General features: G+C 36.5%; 3 protein-coding genes and 1 long non-coding RNA gene across 6 annotated transcripts in view; 3 read left to right on the top strand and 1 right to left on the bottom strand.

The window, feature by feature from the left end:
* The first annotated feature begins 2,786 nt into the window (after positions 1 to 2,786).
* On the top strand, positions 2,787 to 9,640 carry ufsp2 (ufm1-specific peptidase 2). Of its 2 annotated transcripts, none has more exons than XM_082163325.1 (12): positions 2,787 to 2,898; positions 3,098 to 3,176; positions 3,320 to 3,503; positions 3,588 to 3,648; positions 4,013 to 4,167; positions 4,312 to 4,504; positions 5,126 to 5,272; positions 6,165 to 6,329; positions 6,625 to 6,749; positions 7,541 to 7,617; positions 8,041 to 8,165; positions 8,418 to 9,640. In XM_082163325.1, exons 1-12 carry the CDS (start codon positions 2,896 to 2,898, stop codon positions 8,502 to 8,504), a joined length of 1,401 nt encoding a protein of 466 aa, XP_082019451.1. In that variant the 5' UTR covers positions 2,787 to 2,895; the 3' UTR covers positions 8,505 to 9,640. The 2 variants fall into 2 exon arrangements, with proteins under 2 accessions (XP_082019451.1, XP_082019450.1); XM_082163324.1 differs by having other exon boundaries at positions 3,317 to 3,503.
* A 2,620-nt stretch (positions 9,641 to 12,260) lies between these two features.
* On the bottom strand, positions 12,261 to 14,606 carry ankrd37 (ankyrin repeat domain 37). Of its 2 annotated transcripts, none has more exons than XM_082162750.1 (4): positions 14,452 to 14,606; positions 14,097 to 14,252; positions 13,906 to 13,997; positions 12,261 to 12,835 (listed from the first exon to the last, which is right to left on the bottom strand). In XM_082162750.1, the coding sequence occupies exons 1-4, from the start codon at positions 14,473 to 14,475 to the stop codon at positions 12,613 to 12,615; spliced, it is 495 nt and encodes a 164-aa protein (XP_082018876.1). In that variant the 5' UTR covers positions 14,476 to 14,606; the 3' UTR covers positions 12,261 to 12,612. The 2 variants fall into 2 exon arrangements, with proteins under 2 accessions (XP_082018876.1, XP_082018877.1); XM_082162751.1 differs by having other exon boundaries at positions 14,097 to 14,249; positions 14,452 to 14,603.
* LOC309493615 lies at positions 12,756 to 13,178 on the top strand. The gene is made up of 2 exons (XR_014204015.1): positions 12,756 to 12,986; positions 13,023 to 13,178. It is a non-coding gene; the product is annotated as an uncharacterized lncRNA (long non-coding RNA).
* Positions 14,607 to 18,599: 3,993 nt separating the features above from the next.
* Positions 18,600 to 19,504, top strand: part of cfap97 (cilia and flagella associated protein 97) — a 7,666-nt gene continuing 6,761 nt past the window's right edge. Inside the window, 1 exon segment of the mRNA XM_082164431.1 lies at positions 18,600 to 19,184. The gene's annotated coding sequence lies outside the window, so the exon portion shown is untranslated.

Below are 19,504 nucleotides of genomic sequence, written 5' to 3'. Positions count from 1 at the left end.
CCTGTGAAGAAAACAATTATAAAAAATAAAAAATAGAAAAACAGATATAATTGCGACTTTTTATCTCACAATTCTGACCTTTTCCCCCCTCACAATTGCGAGTTTAAATCTCGAAATTTTGATGTAAACTCGCAAAAAAAAAAAAAAAATGTAGTAACGGGAAAAAAACAGTATTCAACAATCACGCAGTTAATGTGTTATCGTTGATCGATTAGGCTACTTTTATTCGGCACATGTGATCGATTGAGAAGAATTACTTTGTTTGAAATACGAAGTAGGCTACAGGAGATCTGGGTGGAAAAAAAACGAGGCGAGGTATGACGCGAATTAACCGCACCAAAGAGACTAGCATCGCCTTGGTTACAGATAACGTTACACTCATCAAACTACTGTAAATGTGAGTCGAAGCAAGAACAAGTATAATCAATTTACCAGTCACTCTTCGCGGTATGTACTTTTTCATCAACAAACAGACGTAGGCCTGGAGAATGTCCTAAAATGATACCATGTAGCCTAATATGCTATAATGTATAGGCTAAATTATACAAAATAGGGCCTGTTATAAATAAATCAATATTAACTCTTGCCCTGTTAATTTTAAAGTAACATTTCCCGTTTTTTTTGTTGTTTTTTTTGGTAATTAAAATGATTTTAGAATATTAAAACATGTTAGGCCTATTGTAATTAAAGTATATTTGAGCTCGTTTTAATGTAAAAGAGTTTACCATGGACTATGTTCTGTGCACTTGTGCAGTGCATTCTTTGACAAGTGCAACAACTTTGTATGAAAGCAAAGTGTGTTGACACCACAAATTCATTGCATTGGGTTGCTACATTTGAGATAGCCTAACTATATTATCCTTTTCAGGAATCACACTCAAAAGAAAAGAAGTTGCTTGTGTTGTATATCAACTAACTTGCTAACTGGCACCATTGAACAGTTTGAAGGAGAAAGCGAAAAGCTTTAAGTAGTCCAGATAAAGAATACGCAGCAGACATCATTGATAAGTGCAGATTTTCAGACAGTAGTTTCCCACGTGGGTTCAATTCTGACCCTGCCATGCAAGCAGGTGAATGTGGAGACCGTCCCAAATCAACAGACCTTAAAGACACTGTGCGGAAACTAAGCAATGCAATGGAAGACAAATTAGTACTGAGTATGAAAGAAAATAAAGCCATGAAACTGGAATCAGGCTGTAATGAGTACAGTCTTGCAGCTAAGTCAACTCGTCAATGTCCATTTGAGGTTTATTTAGAAAAGTGCACACAATTAGAGAAGGAAAACCTAGAGGTTAAGAAGAAGCTTAAAAAGACGGAGAAGTATTCCAAGGAATGCAAAACAGAGCTGCAGAGATTTGTGAATAGGTTTAAAGAGTTTAAGAACATAAACAAGGACCTGGATTTGAAGAACACGCACCTTCTCATTAAAAACCAGCAAATGAGGCAAAGAATTACAGCGGTCTTAGCGCAGAACAATCCTCCGTCCAAAGATCTAGTGAGAGTCACAAAATGCTGTGAACACCACTGTCAGGAGAAGCAGCAACTAAGAAAAACGGTCGTTGTACTCCAAGAGGGGGAAAAGAACTTGACAGAACCAGTCGAAACTCAAAGAATGAAACAGGATTCAGAAATCAAGATTGTAACTCAGCTACAACAGGAAAACCAGACTCTAAGAGAGAGACTGGAGCGCAACAGTCAGGTCATAAAAGATGCTGAAAGTAGAGCCGAGAGAGTTGAGCAGGAGCTGGATGAGCTTGAGTGTTGTCTGCTCACTGTACAGACTGAGAGGAATCTACTGAGACAGGAAGTGAAGATGCTCCATAAGGAATATATCAGCCTTACTAACAGCATCTCACTGCAGCTGAAAGGAAACAACAAAGCTGCTGATCTCACGGGGTTTTCAGGGAAACCCACAGAGAGCAATGCTTTGCAGTCACCGGGACAGCATCCACCAGTTCAGGATCCATAGGTATATGAAAAGCCATTTTAACATTTGATCCTTAAAACATACTAGTATCTACTAGTACGTTTTGCTACTACGTAGTAATTATTTTTTAGAATGTATTATTAGATAGATACTAGTAGGCCTACTTATTTATTAGATACTCATAGCTCATACCTATTAAGTAGATATAGTATTTATGTATTACATACTAGTATTTATTCATTAGATCTCATTTATTTTAGGTACTTATTCATTAGATACTCATACCTGTTAAATACGTATTCAGTAGTTAAGACTAGTTGAAACGAGTCAATAAAAAATGTCACATGATTTACATTTTGATGATGATCATTATTTACAAGTTAACTTTATTTTGTACTGTTTTCTTACTGACAGGAGGAGACACAACATAACAGATAAAGGTGGAATTTGAAGACAGCTATGAAGAATGAGGAAATACGAAATTTATTTGTATTTATATGTACTTAATATAGGCCTATACTTATATTTCCAGATTTTTTATTTTAAATTGTATTAAATTCTTCTTCTTCTTAATTATAAAATGAATATTTACTGGTGAAAAAGTTTAACAATATTCTGTCATTAATGCTGTTTGTTTATTGGTATGTTTTTCCCTCTCTGTCCCCCCAAAATTCTGTCTCTCTTTACTGTTAAAGGCTGAAAATAAAATAAATAATCTCAAGCAATATTACTTGTTCTTAAAGTCTGGAAAACAACATTACTTTTTTACACACAATTCACAATTAAAATAGGATTGTTTACACATTGAGCAGTCACTTTCAGGTCAGCAGGGGGCAGTAAGAGACTTTTCTCTGTGATACGACATCAAGTACACGAGGAAGATGTGGGCATGTTGTATGATACGTCATCAAACATGTCAGCCTGCTGGTGACAGCAGCTGAATTTGATACTTGATCGAGGGAATTAAAATGGTAATATGCTTCTCTCTTTAAAAAACAAACAAATATGTATTCCGTGAAACGATTTTGCACACTATGGTAATATAATATGAACTAGCCTTTTGTCAACATATGCTTCAGAAAGAAGTACATACATAATGAACTGCAAGACCTATGAACTCAATTATTTCTATCCTAAGTAGTTAATGGAGTGTATTTTGATTCCCCTAAGGTTTATTCAGAGGAGTGCGCCATTATTTTTCGTTTGAAAGGAATCTTGGAGTTTGCTTGCCAGCTTGACAATCCAAATGGTGAGTCTCAAATTAGAAAAGGATGAGCTGGGTTTGTATTGGATAAAACTTTTAACTGTCTTTTAGGCATTACATCTAAAATATGCTGGATATGAAAAAGATGTCTCTGTGTTTTTTGTGTGTGTGTGTGTGTTTTTTAGCAGGTTCACAAAGTCAAAGCACCATATCAAAAAGTTTTCAGGGCCTCCGATCCAAAGTATCATCAAAAAATATTGTTTTCACTGTCTGTAACAGTCCAATATTAATATGGCCCAACACTGGTTTCCGGTCAAGCATGGAAAGCTTGACAGAAGCATCAGCATGTGGAGACATTCTGCAGTATATAGAGTAAGTGATCTCATCTGTATTGGTTTCTGCATACACTTTCTAGTTTTTCTCAAAACTAAGACACTTTCTTGTTACTTTTCACAGATCAGATGATGGTGGAAGCAAGAAGACATTAAAAAAGAAAGATAAGAAAAGATCTGGACATGTGAGAGCATCTCGCTAGATCAGGGGTTTGCCCTGGATCCTTAAATATGATGTTAACCCTTTCCTAACTTATAACCATAACTAACTATATATATATATATATATATATATATATATATATATATATATATATGAAACATAGAATGTAACAAAGTAACTGTCATTAATCTTATAATTACTGACTAGTCTATAGAATAAAAAATAAATAAATCTGTGATATTAAATATAATAAATATAATTATTTGGTTTTATTAATTTGCATATTGAATTTTTTTCACGGACCCCTTGGCAGTTTGAAAACCCCTGCACTATTTGAAGGGTGGTGACTGTTAACAGTCACTCTAACAGAAACTCTCTTTTTCTAGACTGTAGTGAATCTGAAGCTGTTGTTTGAGGTCACAGACCCTGCTGGGAATGTAGCTCCTAGTCTCTTCCGAGTGGACACACAGCAGCACTGTGTGAAGATGCCATTGCATTTAGACTGTGTTCTGTCTGTGACCACTGATGAGAGCCTGGCATCGTGAGTGCTTTTTTTGTTTGTTTGTCTCAAGTTGTCTTAAAACTGTAAGGTTTGTAAGGAAGTTGTGTTTTTATTGCAGTGATTTTTATGCTAATATCTGGATGTGAAGTTCAGCAGAATGATTGTGTGTGTGTGATTGTCCAGTGTGTGTACAGGGCTGGTGGAGACATTAAGGAAGCAGTTAGCAGACATGGAAGAGGTGGTGCAGCGGTACAGGAAGGGCTCCTCGTTTCTGGTGCCACAGCCATTTCACTTTCAACTGCCTGAACCAGCTGGACTCACCACTGTAATCTACCCAGCAGGAGTGCCGGACAGCCAGTTACAGGCGATCAGAGAGGCAAGACAAGCACAGATTCAAGATTTGAAGATTTGATCAGATTGAGCAAGAATGATAATAACAAGTTTTACATTGTTACAAAAGATTTCTATTTCAAATAAATTCTGTTCTTTTGAACTTTCTATTCAGCAAAGAATCCTGAAAACATTGCATCACAGTTTCCACAAAAATATAGAGCCGCACAACTGTTTTTATCATTGATGATCATAAGAAATGTTTCTTGAGCACCGAATCAGAATATTATTATGGTTTCTGAAGGATCATATGACACTGAAGACTGAATGTCTATTAAGACTAATGGCTGTTGATTCAGCTTTGCAATCAGTAATAAATTACATTTTAAAATATATTAAAATAGTTCTTTTAAATTGTGAAATATTATTACAATGTTACTGTTTTTACTATATATTTGATCAAATAAATCTCATGATGCTTTGGTGAGCATAAGATACTTTTTTTCAAAAACATTTAAAAAATCATACCGACCCCAAACTTTGGAACGGTAGTTTACATGCACAACATTTTTAGTAGAGGCAGCACAATATCTCTATCCTAACCATTGTTATTTATTAGAAATCCACATAGTGTTCTCTTTCTCAAGTCAGCTTCTTTTGTATGCAGGATCTACACAGGAAGTTTGAGTTGCCAAGTGACAGGCCATACCTGAGACGTGCCAATGCCTTTCATTTCCCTGATGCAGCCTATAAAGACGGTTATCTCCGCAATCCCCACATACACCTGAACCCACCCAACATTGAGGATGCTAAGGTGAGACTGTGCTTTAAATGAATAGTTCACCCACAAATTAAATTCATTTTCTCACCCTCATGTCATTCCAAACTTGTTAGAAAGAATTTTGAAAACTTTTCACACTGCTCTATTCCATAAAGAGTCTGTTCAAGCTCCAAATAGGACAACAATTCACCAGTATGCATCTTAGATTAAAAAAATTAACTTTTTATTTCCAAGCCTTCTGAAGTCATATGAGCATTTTGTGTGAGAAACAGATGGCAATTTAAGCTGTTAATCACTGATTCTTCTCTATGCACTTATTTTAAAAAGGCACTTTTGGTTCGGTCACTTTAAAAATGTGAACTTTAGACATCTCAGGTTGATGTGATTGATGACAAACACCAAAGTAAAATGGCTGCATCCAAAATCGCATTCTCTCTATGAGTAGGTACTTATTTTGACAAAGTAATTTGCGATCGCTAAAAACCATATGTTCTATATAGAATGAATGTGTGTAGTATGAATGTACTCCGAATGTACAGTACTCGCCATATCACTGTCACATGACCTACCAGCGTCAGGTGCATTACTTCACTGCCATTCACAAATCCTCTCCCATGGCCTCATTGGATATTAAAGTGTCCAGTGTATACACTTCAAAATCTTGCCAGAATTACTAGGTCCTCCGGGTACTTTTTGCCTAGTCTTTCATGAGTACTGTGAATTCGGACTTACTACTCTTGTGAGTAGTGACTTGGGTAACTGAGTAGGTAAATAATGGCAAGATTTTCATTTGTGCATGAACTATCCCTATGAAAGAGGGTTGAATATGTTCATGAGCACTTTTAAAAATGTGCCAAATCTCTTGATACCAATACTAGTAAGTTTAACAAATCAAACTCTGTCTTTTTCTTCTCTATCTCTCTAGCTGTATCTGGTACAGGGTGTGTACATTTATCATCACTACATGCAGGATCGTGTGGATGATGATGGCTGGGGATGTGCATATCGTTCGCTTCAGACTATCTGCTCCTGGTTCCAGCAGCAAGGATATGTGGAGACAGCTGTTCCCACACACACGCAGATCCAGCAGGTAAACAAAACTGTCACTGTATGGCGACTCTGGCCCTCCAGGTCAAATTTCCTGCAGTTTATCTCCAACCTCGATTAAACTCACCTGCCTGTAACTTTCTAGTTATCCTGAAGACCTTGTTTAGCTTATTCAGGTGTGTTTGATTTGTGTTGGAGCAAAACTCTGCAGGAAAGTGGACCTCGAGGGCCAGAGTTGAGAACCCCTGCTATATGGGATGGTGTTGAAGTTATGCTGTCTTGTTATATGGATTAAAGAGGAACCACCCTAATAATCGATACATTTGTTGGTTTGTCAGGCTCTTGTGGATTTTGGGGATAAAGAGCCACGTTTTGTGGGTTCACGTCAGTGGATCGGCTCCATTGAAGTTCAGGTTGTCCTTAACCAACTGCTGGGGGTCACCTCAAAGATCTTGTTTGTCAGGTAGACAGAGGTTTTGTATGTTTATTATTTAGGGTGATTATGCATTTTTCCTTTATAATAGGCAGGTTACGTTGGGGTGGATTCTGAAAAATTTGATACAAGTGAGCTATGCATTTTGGTTAAAACCTGGAAGTTGGTCAGTCTGACCAAATTTTAAAACGCTAGCCCCCAGTTTCACAGACAAAGCTTAAGCTAGTCACAGACTAAAATGCATGTTGAGCTGTTTTAACTGAAAGCAACTTGCACTGACATATCTTAAAATATGTCACTGCCATTGTTTTGAATCAAGATGCACACCAGGAATGTTTTTTTCTAAGGCATGTTTATAAAAGCTTCTTAAATGTCCTAACTGAACTAAAGCCTAATACTGGCTTAATCTAAGCTCTGTCTGTGAAACTTGAACTTCTGATGATCACGTTACCGGATTTTAAAATGCAACAAAAACTAATGCAGAAACATATCATAAAAAAGACAAAAATGTGTTCTAAAATCAGCTGATAATAATAAACACGTTTGATATCCTACAGCTGGATGGAATCATAGTATAAAGTTAATACCCATCGTATAATACGTGATTTCCTGTGAAATCGGTCAACCCCGACTGCTCAAAGTGCTCTGACTTTCTGTAACTAGTTTAAACTTTTCTAGACTGTAAATCGGGGCAAAAATCTAGGCTAAAGTCGTGTGATGTATTGTAGCCTTAAGCTTAACTAAAGCTGATGCTAAATTAACAATGAAAGTTTCTGAATGGCTTGATTTGTAAAAAAAATGTATTTGTCTTTCTGTTAAAGTCAGGGATCTGAGCTGGCAACCAAGGGCAGAGAGCTGGCCAACCACTTCCAGACTGAAGGAACTCCTGTCATGATTGGTGCGTTAAAATGATCTTAAGCGCCTTCCGTCAACTTGTGATTGAATGGGAGCAAGGTTTTCCCCAAATAAATTATATTATCATAATCAACTTCTGATCTGGAATACTTGTCAAAAGTGATAATAAGAAATGTTTCTTGAGCACCAAATCCACATTAGAATGATTTCTGAAGGATCATGTGAGTAATGGCTGCTGAAAATTCAGCTTTGCCTTTACAGGAAAAAAATCTATTTTAAAATAGAAAAGTTATTTTAAATTTTAAAAACAATAATGCTGCTTTTATTGTATTTTTGAGCAAATAAATGTGAGCAGAAGATACTCCTTTCAAAAATGTGAAGGAAAAAGGTTTCTTTTTTTATGCAATTTACTGTTTTGCTTTTTTACTTTTTTAGATGTAAAAGCTTGGTAATTCTTTCTCACCAGGTGGGGGGGTACTTGCACACACTATTCTAGGCGTAGCGTGGAGTGAGAACTCTGGACAAATACGCTTTCTTATCCTGGACCCTCACTATACTGGTGGAGAGGACTTGCAAACCATCACTGACAAGGTACATGTGACAACATCACTACATCGGTTTTTAAGTGTAATGTGGTTTAAAACATCACTTACTTGTTCAGGTATTAGCAACTGTTTAAATGGTGTCTGATGAAACTGACAGATTTAGCTGCACCTAGAGTTTCCCTAATATCCTATTTACGTTGGCTCCCATGTTAGTGTATTATGAGTTATATCATTTGTGAATCGATAGCTCAGTGTTTTTTTAAAGTAGGTCATTTGTTAATGTGTGTGTTTCCTTCAGGGCTGGTGTGGATGGAAGGGGCCAGAGTTCTGGGATCAAAATGCCTATTACAACCTCTGCCTTCCCCAGAGACCAAAGACCATCTGAGTCACGTGCATGACACTTATTCACTCGTACTCCTCCTGCGAGTCCATGGATTCACAGGAAGTCTCATTGTTTTTAATGAGTACAAAGCGATATGTCACAGTAAAAAGTGATTTATCATTTATTACCCATTGTCCTCCTTACAATGTTCTAAACGTTCATGCCTATTTTAACATCCGTTTTCAGTCACGCAGAAAATTACATTGATGGAGTCTCATGTGATTTTACAATCAGGCTGTAAATGGGTGATCTTTTTTTATTTTTATACAATCACTAGGACACATTTCTCAGTACTTACAGTCTTTTTGTCAAAACGCTTAACACAGGTTTCTTTACCAACTTCCAGTTTGGCACAGCAGTTACTTTTACATCCAAAATGCACTAATACCAAAACACTTCATACTGTATATGCCTCAAATCAACCATAACACTAGCAAAGGTTTCACCCAACAAACACACTTTTTCACGCATAAAACAATAACCAAAAAAACACTAACAGGTAGCATTATAGTTTTCTTTTAAAACATTCCTTTACAGAACAAGAATTATATCTCTACTGTTTAGAATTCACTGCAGTATACGTTTCATGGTCCATGTTTTCATTTTAGTACAAAATTATTTCTCCCTTTTGTATAAATGGTAAGATGTTTGTAGATGTTCAGTTAGACCTAATTGTTTTGTAATATATATATATATATATTTTTTTTGAAATATATTTCAATATGGTATAACTATAGTAAAATGTTATACCTTATTCAGTTTTGCATTATGTTAGGTTTTGAAAAAAGTATTTAAACGTGCAAATTGGCCTGTATGTACAGGGTTTTGACTGTGCTTGTGTCTAAGTGAGAGAAAAAAAAAAGTAATTTGAAAGACGTAGTCATTGAATTTTGTGCCAAAGCAATGGAAAATGACCAACAGTTTAGCCCACATAGACTGCTGTTGTGCTCACTGTATGGAGTTTTGAGAATTGGGTCCTTGTGATTGTGTAAAAGAAAAAAACTGTTGACATACTGTAATATCCTTCAAACTATCCGAGTTCCTCATACATCAAATTCACAAGATATCATTGAACCGTCTTGAACAGCCGCTAAAATCTCTTTCAGATCATGGAATAAACTCCTAAAACATTTCAAAAACTGTTTTTGTCAAAGCATGTCACATATTCCCTTAATATTTGCCACCACATTTTTAAGTCATGTTTTACCTTAGTTGTTTATATAGACCAAAAATGTCACATACTTTAACAACTAATCTAGCCTTATGAAGAATGTCTTGATTAGCCAAGCTTGGCAGCAAGTCAGTTGCCTTCTGTTTCATAAGACGTATGTGCAGGGGCGCCGCTAAGGGGGGTGAAAGTTAGGATGATTCTAAGGGCCCAGACACTTTTGGGGGCCCCAGAGATCGATTTTATTAACGGAATGGATGCGGTAGGGGGACCAACCTCATATTCTTTCATAGGGCCCAAAATTGATGGTGGCGCCCCTGCGTATGTGATCCTAGTTAAATGTTGCACATTTTCCAGTGAGAACCCCAGAAGTTGCAATCTCTATGGAAGTAGAATAATGTCAAATGTTTTTGAAATAAAAAGCCTGTTGAATTGCACTACTTGAAAAAAAATAGGCATTGCATTAACCATGCTTGCATTTTAATGCATTGTATTTTTAGTGCTTACATTTTTATGGGCTGAAATTCAACATGGTTGAATATTTAAGCTGTGAATATTTCAATTAAAAACATTTCAAACACCTTTTCATTATAAAAAATTCAATAATCCATATTCACCTTTCATATTTCACTTCCAAAATATTCAAACTGTTTAAAAATACAACCAATAATATTCAACAGGCAATTTTCGGTCCATTTTATTTCGCTTTGCAAATTCGCTTCCACAAATTCAGTGGTTCAAATTCGACAGTAAATTCAACATTGACGTCCAGGAACTGCAGGAAAAGCAGTAGATTGCCGAGCATACTCTCCATCTGCTGTTAGTCGACCTCACCAGCAGATGGTGCAAAAGCGCGTGTTGAAGACCAGCAACAGAACAAGTCATTCATTCATAAAACTAATTTACAGCAATGTAAGTCTATTTGTGATTATTATGACGGCTGTTTTATGTTAAATTCAGTGTCTTCACGGTTACTTTTCCTGTGTAGCCTACATGCATCTTTCTCTACCGTGAACGAGATTATAATGTTATTCCCCGATGCGGATATACAGATCCAATGTTACATTTTTTAGGTTGACATATATTTCTCTTGGTTGTTTAGTTGCCTTAACTTTATATTGTGGCGATGTGCTGCATGCAGGCTATTAGGGTTTCCCTCAATACTTAAGGATTCCCCTGCTGGACAACGCAACGTAGCTTAATGGGCTACAGTGATGTAAAAGACCAAACTCGCAGGCAAGCAGATGGACTCAGAATAACGCGCAAAGCTTAATGCTGAGTGTTTCCCAGTGATAGACTGGCATAAAGTTGGCTTGATGTTGGACATTCGCACATTTAGGGACCGTCTCTAAAGTGTATACGACTTTGGTATACACGTTTCTAACTCCGATAGCATTTGAATAGAACGACTTACAGTCATAAAACCAACTGTAAAATGTTCATGTAGTGTCAGGCATAATGCGCACCCTTTGGATTTTTGATATTTATTCAAATAAATGTAAGTTTGCTATTGAAGTTAGAAACGTGTATGCCAATGTTGTATGCAACTTTAGAGACGGTCCCTAAATGTGCTAATGTCCAATATCAAGCCAATTTTTACATTTAGTCATTTAGCAGACGCTTTTATCCAAAGCGATTTACAGTTAAACTAACAATAGGAGGACAATATGCAAGTGCTGTGACAGTTTAAGCTAATACTGTACACGTATGCATATATATATATATATATATATATATATATATATATATATATATATACATGTATGTGTTGATTTTATGCCAGTATATCACGAAACGCTCAGCATGAAACTTTGCGCGATAAGTTCATATTCTGAGTCCATCTTCTTGCCTGTAGCCTTTATAATAGCCTACAGCCTACTTCCCTAATAATTGGGTGCAAGATTGGTCTTTCATATCATTATCAACGGAAGGGAAATCCTTGAGTATGAGGTATTGAGGGAAACCGATTATAATCCTGTTCATGGTAGAGAAAGCTGATGACATGTAGAATACACAGGGAAAGTAACAATGAAGTTATTGAATGAAACATAAACACAGCTTTTGTGTGTTTATCATCTTTTCCGCATATACTGACACAGATAATCATTTTCATTTTATGAATGAATGTCTTCGTCAGCAACAAGCGCTTTTGCACCATCTGCTGCTGAGGTAGACTAACAGCAGATGGAGAGTATGCTCGGCAATCTACTGCTTTTCCTGCAGTTCCTGGACGTCAATGTTGAATTTACTGTCGAATTTGAACCACTGAATTTGTGGAAGCGAATTTGCAAAGCGAAATAAAATGGACCGAAAATTGCCTGTTGAATATTATTGGTTGTATTTTTAAACAGTTTGAATATTTTGGAAGTGAAATATGAAAGGTGAATATGGATTATTGAATTTTTAATAATGAAAAGGTGTTTGAAATGTTTTTAATTGAAATATTCACAGCTTAAATATTCAACCATGTGTAATTTCAGCCCATAAAAATGTAAGCACTAAAAATACAATGCATTAAAATGCAAGCATGGTTAATGCAATGCCTATTTTTTTTCAAGTAGTGCAATTCAACAGGCTTTTTATTTCAAAAACATTTGACATTATTCTACTTCCATAAATCTCCACCTTTAAAGAAAATGCTCTGCTTTTGCCTTGATTGCCATCTGCTCTGTTTTGGCAGGTATTTGTGTGTGATGCACACTCCACTCTGAGCAGATCTACAGTGTCAGTGATTCCGCTTGAACTTAAGACCCAAAACCACTGACCCCAGAACAGGGTCAATTTATCTTCACTGTTGAGGCTACAATAAGCTCAATACCAAATGTCCACAGGTAGTTCAGACTCTGAGGGCGTACTGAAACATAATCTGTTTACCATTCACTCCGGTAATGGATAAACAGCCTATATGTTACTTGAAATTCTCTCTCTTTATGAGAGCATTGATCACCAGTCCCGTGCTTTCTTCCCGTCTTGAGCACTGGAGCCTGCGCGGCCTCTCTTCTGTCCCGCGAGAGTGCTGCTCAGCACATGGCGTTCAGCGAGAGGTGATGATGAAGTGTTCTTCAGGTCCCGTGTTATGCGATGCATGTTTAAAAACCTCCCGCATTCCTCGAACCCACAAGACCATGCAATTTCTTCAGCGGTCTGTCCAGCTTTGTTACAAATGCTGAACAGAAGGGGAAAAAAATTATAATTGGAAAAGTGTTCATATTCATAAGAATACTGTTGTTGAGGATGATGTTTGCATTAACAGACAAATAATGGAGCATTCCTGTTATGTTTAAGCTTTTTTTGAACTTCTTAAAATAAATATGCATGTGTATGTCTATAATATATGGTGTTCCAGACTTAAGATATGCACTGGGACAATCTCAAGCACATAAACTATTAACTGGGCATGTGGCTTGGTTATTGAAACAATGGAAGCAACAGGAAAAGAAAAGTTAGTCATTTTTCAGTGAGGGATTGAGAGAGTTAGCTTAGAAGTCTACCAGATTTTTTTTATTTTTTTTATAATTTATTTATATCTAGCAAGGATGCATTGAATTGATCAAAAGTGACTTACACTGTTTAAAAAAAAAATCAATTTTAAATAAATGCTGCTCTTTTGAACATTCTATTCATCAAAGAACCTGAAATGTTTCCACAAAAATATTAACTAGCACTGTTTTCAACACTGACAGACTGGAGTAATTTAGCTCTGCCATCACGGGAATTTTTAAATATATTTAAATAACACATTTAAATTGTAATATTATATCACAATATTAAGATCTATTTTTAATCAAATAAATGCTTAGTAATCATAAGAGACTTATTTCAAAATCATAAAAAACGTATGAACGAAATACATTCTAAATAAAATAAATACAACATTTTTCAATGTCTTTTGTTTGAAATGTTTTTTTATTGCAAATTTTGATATACCTACCAGAATGAAATATTTAAAAGTGAGACAACCCTAATACCATAAAGCGTCCGTAAACAATTAAAAATTATTCTCAAGAAAAAGGTTCAATTATTTGAAGCACCCTATGTTCTTCACGTAGCGTATAAAGCTAATTGTGATAGGTCAACTATGATTTCCACCTATAGTATAAAGACATTAAATGTACTGCATTGCAAGAACGACATTATAACACTAATGTAATATGCAAATAGGCTACTGTGGTAAGGTTTCTCTCTGTCAAACAAACGCTAGGAGGAGGAAATATCCAACTTCCCACATGCACTTACTCGAAATGTGCATCACTCGCCATCAGCACACTGATGCACTCCAAACTGCCCGCTCTGGCTGCTTTATGAATGGGTGTCTCTCCAGTTGCGTCCTTAAAAAACACAGAGAAGAATGGCATGATCAACAACAGAAACCCAAGTAACTACCGCTGGGTTAAGGTGTTTGTATATATGTTTTAGAGACAACGTACCTGCTGGTTTGCATCAGCACCGGTTTGCAGCAGCCAAAGCAAGCAGAAAGCCTGACCTCCGCATGCCGCGAGATGCGCAGGAGACTGTCCGTGTCCCGGACCATTCAAACCATTCACAGCAAACCCGCTTTCAAAAAGATTACTCGGACAGTCCTGCTGAATGGAGATTCAATGAAACCACGTTTCAACCAAAATACTTATGATTTTCTTAAAGCGCGTTATGAAATGATTTTGACAAATAGAATAGCTTTCGTTATGGTCTCTTAAATCTCTGACATAGCATTTTTTAGCGACTTGGTTAAACATAGCACTTTCCTTTTATACTCATAATAGTATTTTAATTACATTGACTTACCGACTCTGTCTCAAGTAAAAACATAGCTGTTGTCTGGATAATTCAACAAAGAACAATGCGGTAGGCTATACAAGTTTTGTTAGACGTGACAGCTATTCCGCTGCTGAACATCAGTGTTATGCAATCAAACAAGTACACATGCAGAAGTATAAAAGCTATTTACACCACATGGTTCTTTGATGCTGACCAATCAGAATCAAGAATGGGCAATCATTGTCACGTGACTATGCATCAAACCGCCCACAGCTCGCGAACAAGCTGTGTGCAGCTCCACACGTAGGCACTTTGTTCATCAATTCACTGCATACTCTGAAACACTGCTTTTTACAAGTAGATTTAATAATGCCACTGTTTACATTGTGGTGTTCCGAACATTTTTTATTTATCTTATTTGAGAAAATAAATAAAAATAAACTAAGTTACAGGTCATTTTAAATTGAAGTGAGTTTTGGACAGAGACAAATTAGTTGGGTTGTTCTCAGAAATTATGTTGTTTTTTTTGTTTATGGTTATTTGTCATCTGCTGCTTTCCCAAATTATGTCAACACTCTTTTCTTTGCTGCAGAATTACAATACATTGCATCACAAATGAGGTTGAACAAAACTAAAAAGATAAAACCTTACAGCTTGCATAATATAAAATCTTAATAAAAGATTAAACCTGTAAACCTGCTGTTGCAGTGTGGCACTGTTCAGCATTATCCTTCACCTGGTCATGTACACGTGTAAATATTTTGCCACATTTATTATAGCTAATCATGGCAAAGGGTGTCAATCTGGATAGGGATTGTGGACTTGCAAGTCTGGCCTTGCATGGTGTGAGGATGATGGATCATCTTCCATGCCACTTGTGCCAAGTAAACATGAAAGGAGCTTTGAGGGAATGTTATGTGCTGCACGCCCACAATTTAGCGCAATGCCCTACTTTAAGAATGAGCATCATTAAACATGCACAGTTGTCACGTATTATAATATCCCAGACAAAGGCTATGCTTGTTTAACAGCTTAATTAATATTTTGAAACAGATAATACAGCTCAGAGGGTTAATGTGGAGATGGTTGATTTGTCATTGACATCATCACCAAGTAGGCTAAATGAAAGCATACAGATGTGATTTAGTCCAAAACAATATTTATTCCAAACAATATTAGACAATGAAAATTAGTTAATGAAAGTATATAATTTGACTTGCATTTAATTGTTGCTCTTCATTTTCTTTTCTATTTTGAATTTATTGATATTAATTTAATAATGTTGTTCAGTCATTCATGACAGTTGACAGTAGGCATTGACTTCCATAGTATTGTTTCCCTATACTGTGGAAGTCAATGGCTACCGTCAACTGTCTGGTTACAAACATTCTTCATCTTATTATGTGTTCAACAGAAGAAAGAAACAGGTTTAAAACAACTTGAGGGTGAGTAAATGGTGACAAATGTTTATTTTTGGGTGAACTATCCCTTTAAGTTTGGTATCTTTTTAAAAGACACCACTTGATAGATTATTGCTGAAGTAAAAAAATAAATAAAAATGTTATAGAATTTTACGTTTATTGTTATGAAAAATTAACAATAATACTATTTGCAATTTTTATATGAAATAGGCTATATATTTTCCAAAACAAGTTTTACTATAAAATTGCGAGGAAATCAAAGCCATAAAAGGTTGATATCTCAAAAAATTTGCTTTCAGTAAGATTTTGTTTGGGCGTAATACCAAACATTTCCACTTAATGAAATTCCTTTCCAATTAATTTCCAATGCATGCGGATTGTAGCCTGGAAATCCCATAGACAGTAAAAGAAAAATCCAGACCTAAATCTAAAAGATTAATGGTCTGGGCTGGCGTCTACTAATGGAAATCATCCAGCTCGAGGGGCGGCACCAAGCATGCATTTGAAAATCTCACTGCACGCAATTGGATAACACTACGACCAATCACAACAATAAACCCCATACGATTAGCTACCAGCGGAGCTAACTGGTAGATTATACTCTTACCCAGAGCCGTTTTTCAACCGCTTGCTTCTTGCAAAGGAACGATTCGAACGCCGTCTTCTGTTCCTGTTTTAGATTAAAAAAAACAAGTCTAACTTTTTCATTGTAGCGGCCAAAGCTGTTTCAAACAACTGGTATTCATCCATAGCCATCTTGCAATGTTTACTAATGACTTCGACGCTATTTTTTTACAGTCTATGCTTCGACGTCACAGCGCTGTTGTCATCTGTTTAGCTCGCCTCTGGCCCGCCTATATCAGATAACCCGATGTGATTGGTGCAGCTCAGACCGAGGGGCATATTTAATGAGCATCATTACTCGACACCAGAGTAACTTGCTGAGCAAATTCAACTTGTGCTCTCGCGAGCACTCTGGATTACCAGGGTATGCGGACTGACAATTTTTTTAGGACCATTTAACCTTTTCGAATCATGTTCATGTTTTGTGTGTGTGTGTGTTCATAGTAAGTGCCAAAACATATCAAATTAGATTTTTATTAGATATTAAAATAAATTAGATATTCATCTCATTTCCACCATGTTTTGTAGTGTTTTAACACTTTCTACTCGTGTTTGTAGTTCCTCCCCCAAAGCACAATGGGTTGTGGGTAATATTAGCCGTTATAGTTACGGTGAGCATTGATTCACACTTCGAAAATCCACCGGGAAAGTTTACCATCCGGGGACTTCAGGCATACTCTTTTCAACATACTATGCAATTGGGACACACTTATTTCAATCTCACATACTGTTTAGGATTGATAGTATGGACATTGAGACGCAGGGCAAGTTTCGTACCATTCTGATGAAGAAAAAATAAATAAAAAATGTTTTGGCCAAATATGACCGAAGAGAACCAGAGAGTTAATAGTTGTAACAAAATAGTAAAAACGGGAAGACATTAAAAACACATTAAATGAATTGCTTGCATTGCCATATATCAGCAAGTGTTAGCCAGAGTAAATACATCAAAAGCGAAAATACATAAAGCAGACGGCCTTGCTCTCTCTCTTCTTCTCAGGCTGTGTTTAACTCCACCTTAAAACACACTTGGAAACTTCCCTAAGTAATTCCCCTCGGGGAAATCCCCACCGCCATTTTGAAATGTGTTCAACTTCATCAAGTGGACGAGAGAAGTTTATTTGGACAGACGCTCGACCCCTCGATTTTGACAGAGGAAGCGGGTCTACTATAGGCTGCATCCGAAATCACATACTTCCCTACTATATAGTAGGCAAAAAACATATACGTGACGAAAGTACTCATAAAAGAGTAGGCAAAAAGTACCCGGAAAACCTACTTCTTACGGCAAGATTCTGAAGTGTGCATACGATGGACACTTTACTATCCCATGAGGCCACGGGAGAGGATTTGTGAATGGTAGTGAAGCAAAGAAACTGATGCTGGTTGGTCACGTGATAATGCCTAATGTAGTAGCCTAGTCCAAATTACATTCATACTATAGAACATACTTTTTAGCAGTCCCCTTTAACATTATTGAAAATAAGCAACCAAGAGAGTATGCGATTTCCGACGCAGCTGTACACTTCAGGCAGATCCATTAGTCCACAATGATTGACATCACAGCAGGTAGCGCTTAATTTACCCTCATAACATTTAATCACATTTAATACTTGTAGCTACCTTAAAGGTATAGCGGAGGATCTTTCCAAATTTTAGATAAGACCCGCCCTCTCCACTTTTTGAAAAGTTTGATTGATTCACCAGAATGATTGACAATTAGGAGGACCAATAGTATAGGTTACCCACCAGGAAGTAAAACATCCTCCGCTATACCTTTAAGCTGACTGTTTTTAAACACAGTTATAGTTTATTGTAGGCTAATTGTTATATTTTTAGTTTGTGTGTTTTTTAATGTTATAAATATATGAATATAATTAATATTTGTTTGTATTGAATTTTTTTAACAGCCCAAGCATACAGGCTATAGAATGGTGCGTAAAACTAATTCATAAGGAAAAAATAAATAAATAAATAAATCGGTAATAATAAATCAGCTCCATTGCAGATTCCAAGTGATCAAGGGCTTTATGACGTTCCGCCAGTAGTGGGCACTCGTGCAACGTAAGCAATGACGTACATCTGAGTAAATGAGATGGAGGGAAGTTAGCGAAGGAATTAAGGGGATAAAAAAGGGATAGTTCATCCAAAAAGGAAAATTCTGTCAATAATTACTCACCCTCATATCTGTTCATCATATAAAGCGATCGAGTCTCTTCAGAAAATTTGGACTAAACCGCTCAATTCATATAGATTAGTTTTACGATCTCTTAATGAACTTTTTGAAGTGGTAAAGTTAGTTGCAGAAAGCTCTTAAAAAAAAAAGAGCTTACATCAAGAAAGAGATTTCATCAAAAATATCTTCACTTGTGTTCCGAAGATGAACGAAAGTATTACGGGGTTGGAACGACATGAGGGTGAGAAAATAATGACAGCATTTTAATTTTGGGGTGAACTATCCCTTTAAACGCAGACCCGTTCTTCTGATGCGGCGCCAAAATATTTAAGGAAATGACGTCACTTAGTTACCGTATCTATCTAGCCCACACACTCATCTGTGCAGCGAGCTGAACAGTTGAAAGAGTCTGTTTTAACTCTTATCTTCAACCTTTATCTTTCTGAAAAGCATTTGGAGATTTAAAGTGAATTAAAATGTTTTGGAGACTTCGCCTGACAGTGTCGCGGTCCCGCATGTTTTTGTTGTAATGTCAAAAGGTAGGCACTGCTAACTGCATTAGTGCTAGCTGTAACGTTATGAGTTTGCGATGGCGTGCTCGAGTCATGAATATGTAGATAGTTTTATGGTCTTGTTTATAAAATAACATATGCACATTAAACGTAGCACGCCAGTCTGTTGAACGTGAATGTCTGTGGCAGCATTGCTAAACCAACTGCTTGGTTCTCTTGTCATAGAAACATGTCCCCTGTGTGTGTGTGTGCGCGCGCGCGCGCGTGTGCGTGTGTTATGAGCACCTCTGCTTTAAGAGTGTTAAATGAGTTTTTTCCTGGTAACGTTAACGTTACCTTAACAGCTT

Source organism: Leuciscus leuciscus, assembly GCF_965113295.1.
Source record: "Leuciscus leuciscus genome assembly, chromosome: 3".
Taxonomy (NCBI): Eukaryota; Metazoa; Chordata; class Actinopteri; order Cypriniformes; family Leuciscidae; genus Leuciscus; species Leuciscus leuciscus.
Note: the sequence above shows the minus strand (reverse complement) of the source record. Positions and strands in the feature narration are given on the sequence as shown.

Excerpts from the sequence above, each read along its gene's own strand:
- ankrd37 (XM_082162750.1), bottom strand. The coding sequence starts at position 14,475 with ATGTTTTTACTTGAGACAGAGTCG. Across the intron at positions 14,253-14,451 it reads TTTTACTTGAGACAGAGTCG|CAGGACTGTCCGAGTAATCT; the intron begins GTAAGTCAATGT and ends ATCTCCATTCAG. Across the intron at positions 13,998-14,096 it reads GTGCTGATGCAAACCAGCAG|GACGCAACTGGAGAGACACC; the intron begins GTACGTTGTCTC and ends GTGTTTTTTAAG.
- ufsp2 (XM_082163324.1), top strand. Across the intron at positions 4,505-5,125 it reads AGTTACAGGCGATCAGAGAG|GATCTACACAGGAAGTTTGA; the intron begins GCAAGACAAGCA and ends TTTTGTATGCAG. Across the intron at positions 8,166-8,417 it reads TGCAAACCATCACTGACAAG|GGCTGGTGTGGATGGAAGGG; the intron begins GTACATGTGACA and ends TGTTTCCTTCAG.